This window comes from Oryctolagus cuniculus, chromosome 3 (genome assembly GCF_051225735.1).
Source record: "Oryctolagus cuniculus isolate XC-2025 breed Fujian yellow rabbit chromosome 3, ASM5122573v1, whole genome shotgun sequence".
Taxonomy (NCBI): Eukaryota; Metazoa; Chordata; class Mammalia; order Lagomorpha; family Leporidae; genus Oryctolagus; species Oryctolagus cuniculus.
In genome coordinates, this window is record NC_142869.1 from 182,404,449 (window position 1) to 182,422,155 (window position 17,707).

Consider the following 17,707-nt stretch of genomic DNA (forward strand, 5'->3'; position numbering starts at 1 on the left):
TGGTACAGCTCCTGCATTCCAGAAATAATAACAGCACTTCATGTTGGCTGGCATCAGACCTTGCAGAGTTACTCTGAGATTTTGCATGAATTATTTTATATAACCTTATAACACCTCTCAAGGCAGGTGTTACTACCTCTGTTTTGCATACGAGGATCCAGGGTTCATTGCACTTACTTTCACAGGGTGTTAAACTTCCAGAGTGGCAGTGCTGCCTCTCAGCCCAGCGTCCCCTGCATTCAGTGGAGCTGAAAGCCTGTTCCGAGTGAAGCAGGACATCAGAGACACAAGACAGAGGTTTGAGGCTGGACATTAGCCCCAGTGAACACACACAGTGCAAGATATCTACCACCTCTGCCACACTATCTCATTCGACAATGAGAAATAGTGAAGGAAAGTGGGCTGCCAAAGCGACCACCAAATAGAAACCATCAAAAAGCAAAGTCCTGCTTCCATGTGAGACTGTGCTAAATGCAATGTTCCAGCTCGCCACACTTGCCCAAAGCTCACCCGTGCTCCCCCCTGCCCTGAGCCTTCTCGGGTCACCAGAGCCCACACCAAGAGTCTGCAAACCTTGATGTGTCTAGAATCACAGAATCCTGGACCACAACCACCACCCCCCCAGAGATTCTGACTCAGTGGATCCAGACTGGGCCCAAGAGTGTGCATCTCTAACAAATTCCCAGATGGTGCTGAACTGCATACCACAATAGAGTGGCGCTGGTCTAGACCCTGGTAGGACCTTTATACACAGTGTAGAACTTAGCTACTTTTCTGTTACACCACCCGGGTTCCCAGTCACCACCCCCTACACTTCCCCTAATCCTAACCATCAGGAGAACTTCCACCCCCATCACTCATCAGCTCAGGATTGCTGTCTGACTCCCAAGGTCATTGCATTCCTGCCCCGTGTGCACAGATCTGATAATGAGGCTCCTCCTTAGCCATCGTTCTTTCCTTATGCTAACTCCCTAAGACCCAAGCTTTCTTGTATAGCTGGAGCCTCCTTTCTTTGGCCAAGCCTCCTCCCTAGGAATTGAACCATGCAACCTTGAACTCCCTGAGCACCTACCACATTCACGCTGCTGTCTTGATGCTAGGCATGTGTCTGTCCAGAACCCCATGTTTCACCTCACCCGGGGATTCCCTGTTGCCGAGCTGTCCCTGCCTCCTGGAACGTGCAGTTTCTGGTTTTGTTTCTCCTCTATAGGGCAGCAGCTTGCCTGGATGCTGACCTCTGATTATCTACACTGCTGGAAAGAGGACTCTCCCGCCACACTGGGCTTCCGTTTCAGCACCTAGATCTGGGACAGCTCCCCGCAGAGCGCAGAACCTCTACCGTCCCGGCTTCTCTCTTGCCATCAAATACAGGCCATGCCTCTGTGGGTATGGTAGCTTTGCCTTACATCTTGCTTTTTATTTTTCCCACAATGAATCTTTGCCAACTAGGTATGGATGCTAGGACCCATGATGCGTTCGTGTCGGCAGCATTAGCTTGTCAATAAACATTAAGCAGCAAGCAGTTTGATCCGTTGCCTGGTTGGCACCTGGAAATTCATCATCCAATTTGGAAAGCACAATACCTTTTAATATCCCCTCTAGCACCCAACACAGGGGTCCTCACAGGAAAGACACCCTATGAATACTTAACGAGTAAACGAACACATGGACAAAGAAGGCCGGTGGGGTTATGCCCAGTTCTCCACCATGTCCGTGTCAGAACGCTCAGCCAGAAGAAACCAATTTCCAATCTACAGAAGCTGAGAGAATGCCTCCAGGCCAGATCCCAGCTAATTCCCAACACAAAATTGAACCTGCACATTCAGATGAATTGCAGTTTGAAGACTGCAATTACACCAGCACAGTGGTTCTCAAATTTCTCCCAGCGCACGGCCGTCTTCAATGGAGAAGGCTGAACCATACCCTGTTCCGCCTCCACGCCAGGCCTCCTCCATCCCTCACCCCTAAGGCTATCTCAAAAGCAAACCTGCACTCTTAGCCACTCTATTTTTAACCCCTGCTCCTAGCCAGGCTGCTGGCTAAGTAGGTGGGGTCAACAGCTGCAAGTGCGTTAATGACTTCAAGGCATCTGCACACTGCCAATGACCTCCTCACCTCTACTCCTGATGTCCGTTCTGCTGCAAGAGCTGGGGTAGGGTGACATCTCTGAAAGCAGTCAACTCTCTACCTGGCTCGCTACAGAAACACTACAGCAGGTCTGGGAGAACAGCCAGGGGGCAGCCTGTGCACTACAGGCTTGGATGTCCTGAAAGGGTCACAGTTTTCTGGGTCGGGGCAGAAAGACATGGAATGGCTTGCAGAAAGCAAAGCCGTTAGGTTACCGGGCAATGTACGGTGAGGCGCTGTTGGTTGAGTGTCTCTGCTACCCAGTCCCAGGGATGAATTCCCACTGTGCTGACCCCCACGGATGCCAGCCTTGCAGACAAGACCGCACAGCGAGAGCCTCTCACTGGCTGGGCTCCTAGGCAAGGATGGCTGACACGGCAGGGGACCCAGCATCTAATGTCTAGATGTTTACCTCATTAGGCTGTTTTACATAACTCCAGCCAAAAACACAAAAAGGAAAATAGCTGGGAAGTCGAAGTTCAGACCTGGGTTCCGAGTTCCCATTCTCAAACGCTACCAAGGCCTGAGACCAGGCAGCCCCTTCCTCCCTGGGCGGGACACCCCTCAAAACCACTCCCTTGGGGCAGCACAGCTACGGGGAGCAAAGAGGTGGCTACCGTGGTCACGACTGCTGCCAGTTTCACCCCAAGTCCTTGGCCTACAACACTCACCCTCGTGTGACCAGGGAGGGCTGGGCAAGGAGAGACCAGGAGTCATCCAGGCCACACCTGGGCTGGGGAGGCCGCAGAGGTCTGAATGGGGAGGAAGTCCGGAGAGCAGCTGTTCCACAGAGGAGCCGGCTGAATGAGGCGCAGCCAGATCCGTCCATTGGGAAAGAAAAGGCAGGTGCACGGGCCAAGGCCCTACATAAGTCCAACACCAGTAGGCCGAGGCCGGCGGGGAGGGCCGAGGAGGCCCAAAGTCGGCCAGGACCTGGAGTGACTGGAGGGGATCTAGACAGCAGCAGAGGGGGGACTGGGGCTCGGGGGCAGGCTCCTCCCATTCTGCAAAGAGGGAAGCATGAAGAAGAGGGCGGGAGAGGCCAGATGTGGGGAAACCAGGCAGGGCTTGGGCAAGCAGCACAGGCGAGAGTCTGTGCCATGATCTGCACCAGAGCAGGGGAATGCTGGGCTTCCACCAGACGCCACCGAGTGGGAGCTGCTCCCCCAAGACTGGGCTAACCTACAGGCGAAGGGAGAGAGTGGCTCCTCCAGGGCCAGAGAGCCGAGAGCGGCATCCCCAACACATGGCCCAGCGTTGCGGTGCAGCAGGTTAAAGCATCCCATATGGGCGCTGGTTCGAGTCCCGGCTGCTCCACTTCTGATCCAGCTGCCTGCTAATGGCCTGGGAAAGCAGTGGAAGATGGCCCAAGTGCTTGGGCCCCCGCCCACTATGTGAGAAACCCAGAAGAAGCTCCTGGCTCCAGATGGTTCCAGCTCCTGCCATTGCAGCCATTTTGGGAGTGAACCAGTGCATGAAAGACCTCTGTCTCTCTCTGTCTCTACCTCTCTGTCTTTCAAATAAATAAAATAAATCTTTAAAAACAGGAACAAAAAAACACAGGGGCCAAGACAGTTCTGGGCTCTGACCTCTCGTCCCTCTTGGTAGTGGTTCCTTGGAAACGTCCCTGCCCACCTCACTAAGTCTCAGCTCCATCTCTGCCGTCTCCTTCCACGATCTGCTGCCGTGCGGGGCAGAGGCCGGGAGACCGAGGCACCCGTTTGGCTGGGTCCTGCTCGTGCTGTTTGCCTGAGCCAATGGCAGCAGGCAGCCGTGTGAGGCTGGGTCTGTGTGTGCCGTGGGGCGGGGAGGGAAGGAAGTCATGGCTCTCTTTCTGCGCTGTGTGACCATCCAATCTCATTAGTTGAACCCTCAGTCCTGATGTGAGGAAGCCTCAAAAAAACAGCTTCCTGGAAAGATAAGGGAGATCTGATTGCAGGCACGTGGAGTCTCAGCTCCTTGGTTCTCGCTGCCCGGGCGATCAACTGGCAGCTGAAACCTCCATCTTGCAAATGCCAGGCGGAACGTGCACACCCAAGCTCACACGCGTCTCGGTCCTCCAAACCCGAGGGAGCCGCGGCACGAGCTGCCCAGAGAGCTCTGCCAAACAGATCAAGAGGCCAGGGGCGAGAGGCCCCGCCTGCGCGCACGTACACACACACACAAACACACACACACACGCACACACACACAGACGCACGCACACGCACACGCACACACACACACACCCCGTCCAGCAGGCGCCTGCCCTGCGACCTCAGGCAGGCTCTGCTCCAGTGGCCCCAGCAGTCTCCCTGGAGCCCTGGCCGTGTGCAGCCCAAGGCCAGCTCCATCCTGCCCCTCCCAGCTCCTTCTCCCAGAAGCTGTCACCTTTCAGCACCCACAGTTCCCCAGGCCTACTCGCTGGGCCTCCTTCTTCCATCGCAGCCCACCCTGGCTGTCCAGTCCCCACCACAGGCCACCTAGGCTCCTGCCCAGCCACTGGGCAAGTGTCCAGGCCACGGTCTGTGCCAAAGGGCAGGCCAAAGGGACCCCTGTGGCAGGGAGAACAAAGGCAGAGCCGCCTGGGGCAGCCTCTGGGCTCCTGGGGTTGCACGAGGATAAAGACGTCTCCAAACAGACGCTGCCGCCTCAGACTGAGCCGGGACATGAAAAGCCGGCGGGGCGCGGCCTAGTACGGAGAGGAGGCGGCACTGCTGAAAATAGCGCTGCTTCCCCGGCACTGCGGATCAGACGCCGCCACACGTACAGCATCAGAGCTGACAGCGCATCCAGACAGCGCCGCTCACCACGCTCACTTCCTGCGGCTGCCGGTCCCCTCCCCTGGCCAGTGACATGGCCTGTCCTGCTCCGGCCCAGCAGCCAACAGGAGGATCTGGGTCAGGAGTTCAGCAACTCAGGGCCCACAAGGCAGGACAGCACCCTCTCCCCACTGTGCTGACAGCTCACCCGGCTCACGGGGAACCAAAGGCGGCAGTGGGGTGTGAAAGCAGGTGGGCTGCGCCAGGCGGGTGGCCAGGCCCAGGACAGGGGTCCCGGCTCCAGGAGGACGGTGCCTTGTCCAACGGCGAGGTGGAAAAACCGTTGCCTGCAGAACCTTACCAGCAATTGCCATCCAAGCCAGGGTAGGAACTGTCACCAACTCACCCGGGAAACACAGTGTTCCAACCATGTTCACGACGACCATGCCTGCGCCTCCCCAACACACACACACACACACACACACGTTGGTTCCTCTGACCTTTGCTCCCTGGGAGTCGGCTGTCTCTTCACAGCTGGGTGTGTGAGCCTAGTGGAAGCCTCACCCGAGGTGAAGGCGCTCACAGCCAGCCGTTAAGTCGCCCGTGGGCGGGGTCAACTCTCCAAAACCCATCATGCAGTGTTTAAGTAGACTCTGCTGTTCGTTACTTGGACATTCTGTTCTATATCAGTGGGGGTGATCAAATTCCTCATGAGAAGTATGTAAAGCAAGTTTTTAACCAATGTCCACACACTCTCCAGAAGTTATTTCAGGGAGGGAAAAATCATACTTTTCCTTTGGAAAAAATTGCCTACGTCATGGAATGCAGGATAACACGGTGAAATTCTAAAATGACAACCAACCATCTTTTCATTCCCAACACTAATCAGTAATGGCTTCTACTGTTTGAAGGGGGCTTCCATGCCCTCTTCCCACCCAACGTCATCAACACCTGCCTTTGGAAATTAACACAGACTCTCACCACGCTTCTCCATCTCGCCGGCGTCCCCAGTCATACTTAGTGCCCCCAGCCTCAGCCATGACAGGTGCTCAACCTGCCCCCAGCTAAACATATCTGTCCGAGGGGTGGGAAATGACACATGGTCTCCACCCGCTTCATAGCGCATTAGGAGACTTCACAGAAGAGACTGATGAACCCTCACCAAAGGGTGACACCCGACACCACGCGCTGCAGACCTGCACAGAAGTCGATCGTGAGAGGCTTTCATCTGGTAAAAATAGATCCGCCAGCACCCCAGGTCCGGCGGCAGCAGCACGCTGGATGTGTAGAACCCAACAGCACCACATTTGGAGAACGAGGGCTCAGGAGACACACAGGGCTCAAAGGCGGCCCCCACAGCCGGGCCTGAGCCGCTCCCTCCGCCTTTCCCGCTGCCGTGTGACATGCATCCAAGGATGCCTCGACGGGGACTCACTTTGAGCTCCAGATATTTACGGCAAGGACAGACACAAGAGTTTCCTGGTTCCCCTTGAAGTATCTGTACAATTCACACTAAAATAACTGTTCTGCTGAGACATCTCCACCAACCCACTTAATTGCTTACAGCAATCCTCCTTACTGTAATTATCACATTGGCTTGTAATTATTTACTGTGTGACTGTCTCTCCCCTCTCCCCACCCTCCCCGCCCCCAGACTGGAGAGCTGCCGGAGGCCTCAGAAGCCACTCTGTCCCTGTACAGAGAAGCTCAGTGGCGGCGAAGCTGGGTTCCTGTGAACCCAGCCAACATGTCGGCGACTTCCTCCTCCTTAGGTTCCGATTCTGCAACCACCGCTAACGTAAGGGAGACCCGCGAGGTTGTCAGCAGGACTTCTGTATCAGGAACGTCTCTTTTAGGCTCCTACTAACTGACCACCCTTGGAACAGTGCTTTGTGGGAAATCTGCAGTGACTGTCATACCCTTCTATACTTGAGTTCTTAGATGTCGACCTCCAAAAAGGAATTAATGGCCCATATTACTCGTGACTCCGAGGCAAACATCACATCACAACCAGGAGAGCGTGTGGAATGCTTGGCACCTCCACCTAGCACAGGGGGAGGCGCTCTGTCCCACACGCTGCCCCTGGCTTGTGGGGCAACAGTCAGGTTCATGCTGGCTCATCTTGCTGTTGCCTCCTCCACTTCTGTCATCTTGGGGCCACAGCATTTAGTAGCGACCATCTGGACAGTCAGCCACAGTCTTTCGGAAATTAATGAACGATAGTTCTATTTGGTTTAACCAAAAATGCGGGCTACACCTGGTGGGCCCAATATACACAGAAGGAAATTAGCTAGTAACAAAGAAAAGAAAGATGTTCCCCCCGGAACAGCTGCCTTCCGCAACGTTTACCCATTAAGGGGATACTTACCAGCAAGCAACAAAAGAATCCTCATGTGAATGTATATGGGAACAGCACCGTAGCCTTGAGACATCCCACTTTTAACAAAAGATGGGCTGAGTATGTGACAAAGACAAGGAGGTGTCATGGAGCTCAGGACAGTAAGAAGGTGTCCAAGAAGTGTGCCAGCAACAAAGGAGCCTGCTTCAGACAGGTAGTGGTCCCCACAGAGCACAAGAGAAACAGCCAACAAACTCGGGGTGCACTTTAAGTCCCCTCTCTGTGACGTAAGCCTCTGAGGATCCCCAGCCAGAACTCCCCTAATCATCCAACAGATATTCTGACCCTCACCAAGCAATCGCACACAAACCACGGCCCCAAAGCCTACTGTTAGAAGGGAAACAGAGACCTGTAAGATGAGGCCAGATCCCGCCCCTGTGACTGCCCCCACCCCCACCCCCGACTCTGGGTGCAAATCCCCAATTCACGGAAGCTTGCAACCACCAGCTGGTATCACCCTTCACAAATGCCAACACGAGGGATCAATAAGCTGCCACAACTGTACTGGAAGCAACTTGGAGACGTGCTGGAATTCAATCCCAAGTTTGGTTCACTGAGGTAGGTGAAGGCTCAAATTATATCCTTGTCTACCTGCTAGTGTTTTGATTTTGTTGTTGTTGTTGTTGTTGTTGTTGAAGAAGCCAACTCCCCAAATCCACAATGCAATCAAAACCACTGGAGGCAACTGTGACTCACAGATACTAGCATTTTGGGAGCCTGCGCACAGATCTCACAAGTAGGACCCTCCCATCAGCCGAGCCCTCCAATGGGACGCCACGGCACAGTCACAGGCAAAGCCACTCAGGCGCACTTACGCAGGGCGTGCCACTCGTCCTGACGGATGGTCTTCGTGATGTTGAAAGTGAGGTTCCTGGGGATGGTTGCTGAGGAGTAGTGGTATTTGATGTAAGTGCATCTCTCAATTTCTCCTGAAACAGACAGACAGGACACAAGCGTTAATGAGGCCACCACCCCATACAGAGCAGCTCTGGGACCCAGGTTCCCGTCCTGGAAAAAGGGACTTGCTCCCCATTGGACCTGTGGGTGCCCAGCAGGTCTACAAGAGAGTAGAACAGGATTGATTTAAGTTAAAATAACACATCTCTGGGATCATGCAGAGGTGGGAAGAGCCGGTTTAGGCTGGTGGCGGCTCAGCGAGCAGTAGTAGCCATGTTGTCTACCCTTCTTAGGGAAGTCTGCTCTCAAGCCAAGAGTGGGAGGTGACAAGAAGCACATGGCTGGTCCCGCCCAGGGCAAGCACCAGTCCTAGAAGTCATCTGTGCTTTGGCACTCACAGCCTCCTGGAATGGTGAGAAGGGGGTGGAACGAATTCTCCCCTTTCTCTCCATGCTCCCTGCTGGGGGTGGGGTTTCCCTCCCCCAACTCAGGTTGGGATTTCCTGCTCACTGCTGGGTGTTAACACAGTGGAAACAGGCAGTCCAGCCACGGCATTCGGAGGTGCCATGTTTGCGATGAACTCAGGTTAAACGAGGCCATTGAGGGGGTTGGTCAGCCAATGGGACATGAGTTTTTAAGGAGAGGTGGGACCTGGGCTATGACACTCTGTACCACAACATGATGCCTGCAGAGTCACCACCCACAAGAAGGGCCTCCCCAGATGCAGCTGCCTGGCCTTGACCTTCACAGCCTCCAGGCCAGGAGTCAAACATGTATTTCCAGATTACTCAGTAAAAATTCGGTACTCAGCTGTAGTCAAAGAAAGCAGGCTAAGAAGCTCCCCAACCTCGCCTCTGAGCACAAAACCCCCAAATCAAACTGTGTTGCTTTCAACCAGTTTCTTTCCAGGTTTCTTGGGCTAAATTATGGTCTCTTAACAGACTCAAGACCTGGTCCAATAAGACCTTTATAGTAGGTTGTTAATTGTCAAGGCACACTTTGCTAGTCAAATTATCAAAATACTCTGGTAACTCGTATCTTATGCCAGCCTGGGATCACATGGGATCACTCCCCGGCCGGCAGCATCAGCATCCCCCAGGGTCACATGGGATCACTCCCCAGCCGGCAGCATCAACATCCCCCAGGGTCACATGGGATCACATGGGATCACTCCCAGGCCAGCAGCATCAGCATCCCCCGGGATCACATGGGATCACTCCCAGGCTGGCAGCATCAGCATCCCCCGGGATCACATGGGATCACTCCCCAGCCAGCAGCATCAGCATCCCCCAGGATCACATGGGATCACTCCCCGGCCAGCAGCATCAGCATCCCCCAGGGTCACATGGGATCACATGGGATCACTCCCAGGCTGGCAGCATCAGCATCCCCCAGGATCACATGGGATCACTCCCTGGCTGGCAGCATCAGCATCCCCCAGGATCACATGGGATCACTCCCTGGCCAGCAGCATCAGCATCCCCCAGGGTCACATGGGATCACATGGGATCAATCCCCGGCCAGCAGCATCAGCATCCCCCAGGATCACATAGGATCACTCCCCGGCCGGCAACATCAGCATCCCCCAGGGTCACATGGGATCACTCCCTGGCCGGGAGCATCAGCATCCCCCAGGATCACATGGGATCACTCCCAGGCTGGTAGCATCAGCATCCCCCAGGATCACATGGGATCACTCCCAGGCTGGTAGCATCAGCATCCCCCAGGGTCACATGGGATCACTCCCTGGCCATCAGCATCAGAATCCCCCAGGATCACATTGGATCACTCCCCAGCCAGCAGCATCAGCATCCCCCAGGATCACATGGGATCACTCCCCGGCTGGCAGCATCAGCATCCCCCAGGGTCACATGGGATCACTCCCTGGCCGGGAGCATCAGCATCCCCCAGGATCACATGGGATCACTCCCTGGCCAGCAGCATCAGCATCCCCCAGGATCACATGGGATCACTCCCTGGCCATCAGTATCAGCATCCCCCAGAATCACATGGGATCACTCCCCAGCTGGCAGCATCAGCATCCCCCAGGGTCACATGGGATCACATGGGATCACTCCCAGGCTGGCAGCATCAGCATCCCCCAGGGTCACATGGGATCACTCCCAGGCTGGCAGCATCAGCATCCCCCAGGGTCACATGGGATCACATGGGATCACTCCCCAGCCGGCAGCATCAGCATCCCCCAGGGTCACATGGGATCACTCCCAGGCTGGCAGCATCAGCATCCCCCAGGGTCACATGGGATCACATGGGATCACTCCCAGGCTGGCAGCATCAGCATCCCCCAGGGTCACATGGGATCACATGGGATCACTCCCAGGCTGGCAGCATCAGCATCCCCCAGGGTCACATGGGATCACATGGGATCACTCCCCAGCCGGCAGCATCAGCATCCCCCAGGGTCACATGGGATCACTCCCAGACTGGCAGTATCAGCATCCCCCAGGGTCACATGGGATCACATGGGATCACTCCCCGGCTGGCAGCATCAGCATCCCCCAGGGTCACATGGGATCACATGGGATCACTCCCAGGCTGGCAGTATCAGCATCCCCCGGGAACTTTCCAGGGATACAACTTCTTGGGTCCAACTCCAGCTCCACGAATCAGAAACTTGGAGCCTGGCAATGTGAATTTTAATAAGGCCTCTGGCTGATTCTATTACATATTTGTTGGAGAATCCTTGCCTTAGGGAATCTCACAGAGAATTGCCAATGTATTGATTAGAAATCCCACTTTGTTTGCAAATTCCAAAAGGCAGGCCGGATCAGGAATTCTTCCGTGGTTATTTTTGGCCTCCTCCAGGCACTTCTCTTGACACTTGCTTATCTGGGGAATATTAAAACGCAAGGTCAGGCCATTGCGAAGAATCAGGAAAGGAGTGCGTTCTAAAGGTTAGGGGGCTTGAAATTTGGTTTTGCACCTGGATGGATTTTGATGGTAATCCATTTTGCACCCCACTGATTTTCAATTTATAACCGGTGGCACCTGATTGAATTGTTTGACCCCTGACCCCCGTCAGCAGGGAACCTGGCAATTGGTGAAGTGCAGTAATTTAGACAGCGCCTTATGAAACTGATGCCTTATTGTAAATCACATCTGGACAGCTGCCCAGCTGCCAATTATTGACAGACTCTCCTCCAGCGGGACAGGCACCGTCTAAAGAGGCAAAGCTGGAGACTGTCGCGTGCACTCCTGCCTCTGCAGGTCCCGCAGTCCCCACCCCCTGCCTCCGCTCCCGCAGTCCACACACCCCGGAGTCTCACACATCCCCGTCCTCCCGAGCACACTTGCTCGCGCCGTCATCCCGTCACCCTCCTCCTCTGACTTGCTGCACTCCCAGAAGAGCAGTCTTCCAGGCAGTCTCCGCTAACTGCACACTCGACTGGCCATTCGCAGCATCACTGACCGCTCAGGGTGCATCATCACCCCAAGGCCTCCTCCCCCAGGGACGCTCCTCCTTCCTGACATCTAACTGGTCACCAGACGCTGCCAGTTCTGCTTAGAACTGGCCCTGGAGTCCAGGCCCTCATCCCAGCCCCAGCCCCCGCAATAGCCATGGTCACGATAACGTCTGGCCAACAAGGGACAGCATGCACGGGCTAGTCCTCGATGCTGTCGGCTGGTGGAGATGCGGCCGTCAGTCGTGGAGGTCCACTCTGTGGCGCTCACACAAGGAGGAAACAGCCTAGTGATGCACTTCTCAGAACACGTGCCCGTCACTAAGTGGCACACGACTTTACAGTGACCTCCACAAATAACCCCACAGGGGAAGGACTTCCCAGGTAGGCGAGACTCACCAATGTGCTTCCGAGTCTACTCCCACCACGGTGCACACCAACAAGGTGCTTATAAGGCCCCGTAGGGCAAGCAGACGAGGCTGCTCCTGTTGGCTTCCTGGGGGCTCAGGGGCCGGCACTTCCGACATGCCTGGGACCATTCATGGTTCTCTCCACCAGTTCTGTGATGGATAGTGGCTCCTTGACCCATTACACAGCCCGGTTAGGCAGGTGTTGTTATTACCATCGTCCCTATTTTACACATGGGAGAGTAGAAGGGGAAGATATTTGCCAAGGACATGGCAGGGCCAGGATGGGAGCCCACGATGGTCTGCCCAGAGCCTCCCTCCAGTAGGCCACCCGGCTACTTAGAGTGTATTCCATAAAGGAAACGGGAGTGTGTCAGCCCCTGCTCAGAGGCCTCTCCTGTCCCCAGGAAATCCCCCCCACTCCTCACTGAGGAAGCCCCAGGCCCACTCCAGCTCCCCTCTGACTCCAGCCTCCAGCCAGAAGAACCTCCCCATCTCGCCCTGCATATGCTGTGCCCCTTCAGGACTCTGCACCTGCTACGCTCCTCCCCGCCCCCCCCCCCCGATGAACACCCACTCATCCAAGAGGGGGCTCCGATGCAGCTCCTCAGCCGGGCCTCCATGCATCTGAGAAGCCCAGCAGTGGGGGCTCCACGGGGCTGCTCCCTGTCTCCTCCCCGCTCCCCAGCCCCCGTCCCTCCTGCTGCAAACACGGACAGGCCGTGATTTATCTGTTTACACGCCTCACTCCCCCCTAGATGATGAGCTTCTCAAGGGCAGAGATGTTGTCTTAGTCATCCGTCTTTATGTCGCCAGCCCCTGGTGAAGGTGAGCACCGATAACATGTGCTTTGAAGAAAGGAATGGATAACAGGAGGTGCCCTTTGGACGACCACGGGAGCCAAGAATCCAGGGGCTTTTCTTGCAGGCAAGAAATTTAAATAATGGAGGCAAATGAGCACGCAGTTAATGAAGGGAGGTGACTACCGCAGAACTCCGTGGGTCTACAGAAGCGCCTCTGCCTTGTCTGGACCACAGGAGAGGCTCACCAACCACAGGGCAGAGGAAACGGCACATGACCACAGACCGGGGTCTCGCTGGACCTAGCAAACGTAAGGCGGGGACAACAGGTCAGAGTTTCTAGAACGGAAAGGGGGAGGAGAGGAACATAGAGTAGACGGCTGTAACAGGATACCAAGAGCAACAGGGCAAAGCAGAGCCTGGGTGCTGGCAGCCCACACAGAGTGCCTGGGACTGGGTCCCACCTCTGCCTCTGATCCAGCTCTCTGCTAACACACCCGGAAACAGCAGACGATGGCTCAAGTACAGGGGCCCCTGCCACTCACAAGGGAGGCCAGGATGGAGTTCCTGGCTTCTGGTTTCAGCCTGGTCTAACCCCGCAGTTGTGGGCATTTGGGCAGTGGACCAGGGGTGGAAGACCTTCTGTCTGCCTGTCTCTGTCATTCTGTATTCAAGCTGAAAAAACAAACACTTAAAAACAATAAAGAACACCACATCCACCGCCTTGGAAATGTATGGCTGGACAGGCTGTGCCCCGCACATGGGCACCTCCCAGGGTACCTGAGTGCTGAGTCCAGCAGCGGCTCTGCTTCCCAGAGCTCGCACCCTGGTGGGGTGTGGGAGACTGCCCCGCCGGAGGGGCTGCCGATGTCTAATGTGCAAGAAGTGTTCCATAAACTAGTCACAGCCCTGCATGCAGCAACTTCTTTGTAAAGATTTATTTTATTTATTTGAAAGACAGAGTTACGGAGAGAGGTAGAGACAGAGAGAGAGGTCTTCCATCTGCTGGTTCACTCCCCAGATGGCTGCAACAGCTGGAGCTGGGCTGATCTGAAGACAGGAGCCAGGAGCTTCTCCTGGGTCTCCCATGTGGGTGCAGGGGCCCAAGGACCTGGGTCATCTTCTACTGCTTTCCCAGGCCACAGCAGAGAGCTGTATCAGAAGTAGAGCAGCCGGGACTAGAACTGGCGCCCACATGGGATGCCTGTGCTTCAGGCCAGGGTTTTAACCCATTGTGCCACAGTGCCGGCCCCATCGTGCAGTAATTTCAATATCGAGCAAAACACTCCCGAGACCAGCATTGGAGCACAAAAGCAGATCCCCTGGCAGCGGCCAGACTGGTGCCTGTCACTTGTGTCTGAGAAAAGTACCTGATTTCTTAGCTAAGCACAGGTGCTCTCTGCTTCAACACAAACCTAACAAGTCACCACAGACTCCAGGCAGGCTGGAGGCAGCTCCCTTCGCCTCTCCTAACTCAAGCCCTTCTGGACAGTTGGGGAAAAGGCCACTTGACATTCACAGAGCAAAAGACAACCAAGGGACAGGCACAGCAGGGTGGCTGGCCAGGAAGCTGTCCCAGAGGCACAGGCGTGGCCCCACCGGAGGCCTCACTATTTGCTCTGCCTCAGGGACTGTAAGCATCCTGTTTTGACAGCAATTAAATTCAAAAGATTCAAATATTGCCTATGAAAAAAGGCAAAATATTTATCCATGTGTCTGCAGGTCCTGTCAGCGTGCTGGGCTTTCGTAAATACTACACCATCTGGGTACTGAATACGTGTGCCCAGAATGTGAGCTTCCCAGTACAAACTGGCTTTCCTGCAAGAAACGGTGCACAGGGGCTACTTGGAAGGCAGCGGAAAGAGGCAAACTCACGTGTACCGTTGCTGCGTTCCAGCCCAGAGCCTCGGCTTCCCCTCAGGTAGCCACAGCTAAGGGACAACTGGCTGCCGAGGCTCCGGGGGCAGCCTCCTGGGGCCGGAGCTGTGGCATAACGGGTTACGCCGCTCCCTGCACTGCTGACATCCCATGTAGGCACTGGCTTGAGTCCTGGCTGCTCTGCTTCCCATCCAGGTCCCTAATGATGTGCTTGGGAAAGCAGCAGAGGATGGCCCAAGTCCTTTGGTCCCTGCACCCACGTGGGAGACCTGGAGGAAGCTCCTGGTTCCTGGCTTCAGCCTGGCCTGGCCCAGCCCTGGCCATTGCTGCCATCTGGGAAGTAAACCAGCAGATGGAAGATACATACATATATACATATATATACATATATATTTATCTGAAATTCTGCATTTCAAATAAATAAAGATTTTTTTTAAAAAAGAAGTAGCCTCTTCCTGTGGCCTCAGACACATTCTGCCTCCTGAGCTCTGGCCTCCCCGCCTGTCAGGGTCCCAACAAGACAGATAGGACACCTACACGGGTAATTAGAATTTCCAGAAAACACCACTTAACTCAATAGCGAAGAAAATAAATAACCTGAAGATGTGAGCAGGCCTTTCTCCAATGAAGATATTTAAATGACCAACAGGCACGTGAACAGCTGCTCAACATCCCTGGTCATCAGCGAAATGCACAGTGAGCCATCAGCTCAGGACTCTTAGGATGGCCATTACCAAAAACCAAAGAGCAAGTGTTAGCGAGCAGGTAGAGAAATCGAAGCCCCTGCACACTGCTGGTGGCAACATAAATTAATACAGCCCCTATGGAAAACGGCACGATGTCGTCTCAGACAATTAACAAAGTACAACCATGCGATCAGCAATCCTACTTCTAATACGTACCCAAAAGAGCTGAAATCAGCATGTAGAAAAGCTATCGCAATCTCAGGTTCACACAGGGTTATTCACGATAGCCAAGACACGGAATCAGCCTATGCCCCATCAGGGGATGAGCAGACAGAGAAAACATGCTACATGGGGCAGATGTCTGGTGCAGTGGTTCACGCGTCACTTGGGATCACACGTCTCTACATCCCATGGCAGAGCGCCCGGGTTCAAGTCCTGACTCTGCTGGTTCACGCGTCACTTGGGATCACACGTCTCTACATCCCATGGCAGAGCGCCCGGGTTCAAGTCCTGACTCTGCTGGTTCACGCGTCACTTGGGATCACACGTCTCTACATCCCATGGCAGAGTGCCCGGGTTCAAGTCCTGACTCTGCTTCCAATTCTGGCTAATGTGCACCCTCCCAGGCAACAGAGGGTGGCCCAAGAGCTTGGATCCCCGTCACGCATGGGGGAGACCTGGGTTGAGTTCCTGGCTGGCTACACTCGTCACTCACACTCTCACTCTCTCCCTTCCAAATAAAATTAAATCACAATGCAGAAATAAAAATGTTGAAAGAAATGTGGCATATGTACACAATGAAATACTATTCAGCCTCAACAAAAGGAGGACACGCTGCCACACGTAATAGTGTGGATGACCCCAGAGGAGACTCACACTGAACGCAGTGGGGCAGTCACAGGGGGCAAACACTGCGCGATCCCACTTCCATGAGGTGCCTGAAAGACCAGACTGGGGGTGGGGAGGAGAGCGGGGGCTGCTCCATGGGGATAAGCTGTGCAGCACTGTGCCTAGTTAACCACATCCATTCCCACTCAGCAGCCTGCTAAGGATAGACCTCCGGTGAACATTCCAGCACGATAAAAAATGTACGGAGTTGGGAAACAACTTGCAAAGCTGGGCGCAGGGCATCGAGAGCGCGGAGGCCAGGACGGGCAGCCTGCGGCTGGCAACAGAGGAGCTGGCGTAACGAGCCCTCAGGGCAGCACCAGGAGCCGGTGCCCCACAGAGATGGGGGCTGCAGCCTCTGGCGGAGGTCACAGGGACCTGTGGGAGGTGGGAGGTGGGAGGGAAGAAACACCCCAACTCTCTCTGCTCCTCCTCCAATCTCCTGCCAGCTCCTCCCAGGAGCTGACCCAGCCTCCAGGAGCTCTAAGCACAAGCATAAAGCAGGGGTATGGGGGGTACAGGGGTGGGGTGGGGGTGGCAGTGGAGGGGATGTGGCTGGGAGGGGCAGACAGGGCATCCTGCTCACTCCCCCCTGCCTCCTTCCCCTTGCGCCTCCATGGCCCTCACCCCTCCCCCTTCCACACACCTCGCTGAGCTTTCCCTGGGCCCAACGCCCGCCCATTCCCCGTCCTCAGCCTCTAGCTCTCAGCTTCCACAGTGGCAGTGGGAGACAGGGGAATGCGGATCGGGAGAGGCTGTTCCATCCTCTTTCTCCATTTCAAGGCCCAAGGCCCAGCGTGATGACTCGGGCCCACTATGCAGAGTGGTCACTGTTATTATCATCATTAAAAATCCCACGTGGTGCTACGGACACAAATTCTCACTGCAGTGACCGCAGGAGGCCGGCAGAGGACGAGCGCTGAAGTACAATGAACACACGGAGAAGCAGAGACCGGGAGAGGGGAGTGACGGGTGGCGCCGGAGCCCCTGCACGGACCCTGGGCTCCAGAGTTCCATTCGCCCTGCAGCGACACCCTCGGGCGGCTCTCCTCTCACACGCACCAGCTGTCGGCTGTGTGGGGCTGCCTCTTTGTGGAAGGCGTCACCCACTTGAGGTAAAATATACTAAGCAGGACCCTCCTTAGAAGGTGGTTTAAAAGGCCCAGGGCTTGGGGCCGACACCATGGCTCACTTGGTTAATCCTCCACCTACAGCACCAGCATCCCATATGGGCACCGGTTCTGTCCTGTCCAGCTCTCTGCTGTGGCCTGGGAGGGCAGTGGAGGATGGCCCAGGTCCTTGGGCCCTGCATCCATGTGGGAGACCAGGAGGAAGCACCTGGCTCCTGGCTTTGGGTCAGCGCAGCGCTGGCCACGGCGGCCATTTGGGGAGTGAACCAATGGAAGGAAGACCTTTCTCTCCCTCACTGTCTGTAACCCTACCTGTCAAATAAATAAATAAAT

The 17,707-nt window shown here is 55.2% G+C and overlaps 1 protein-coding gene across 7 annotated transcripts in view; it reads right to left on the reverse strand.

The window, feature by feature from the left end:
- The window catches only part of TMEM178B (transmembrane protein 178B), a 389,247-nt gene that overhangs the window by 264,369 nt on the left and 107,171 nt on the right, over window positions 1–17,707 (reverse strand). For all 7 annotated transcript variants that reach the window (XM_089328672.1, XM_051835127.3, XM_089328675.1 and 4 more), the window contains exon 2: window positions 8,082–8,195. In XM_089328672.1, coding sequence (XP_089184798.1) covers window positions 8,082–8,195 — 114 coding nt within the window. The remainder of the gene's footprint in view (window positions 1–8,081; window positions 8,196–17,707) is intronic.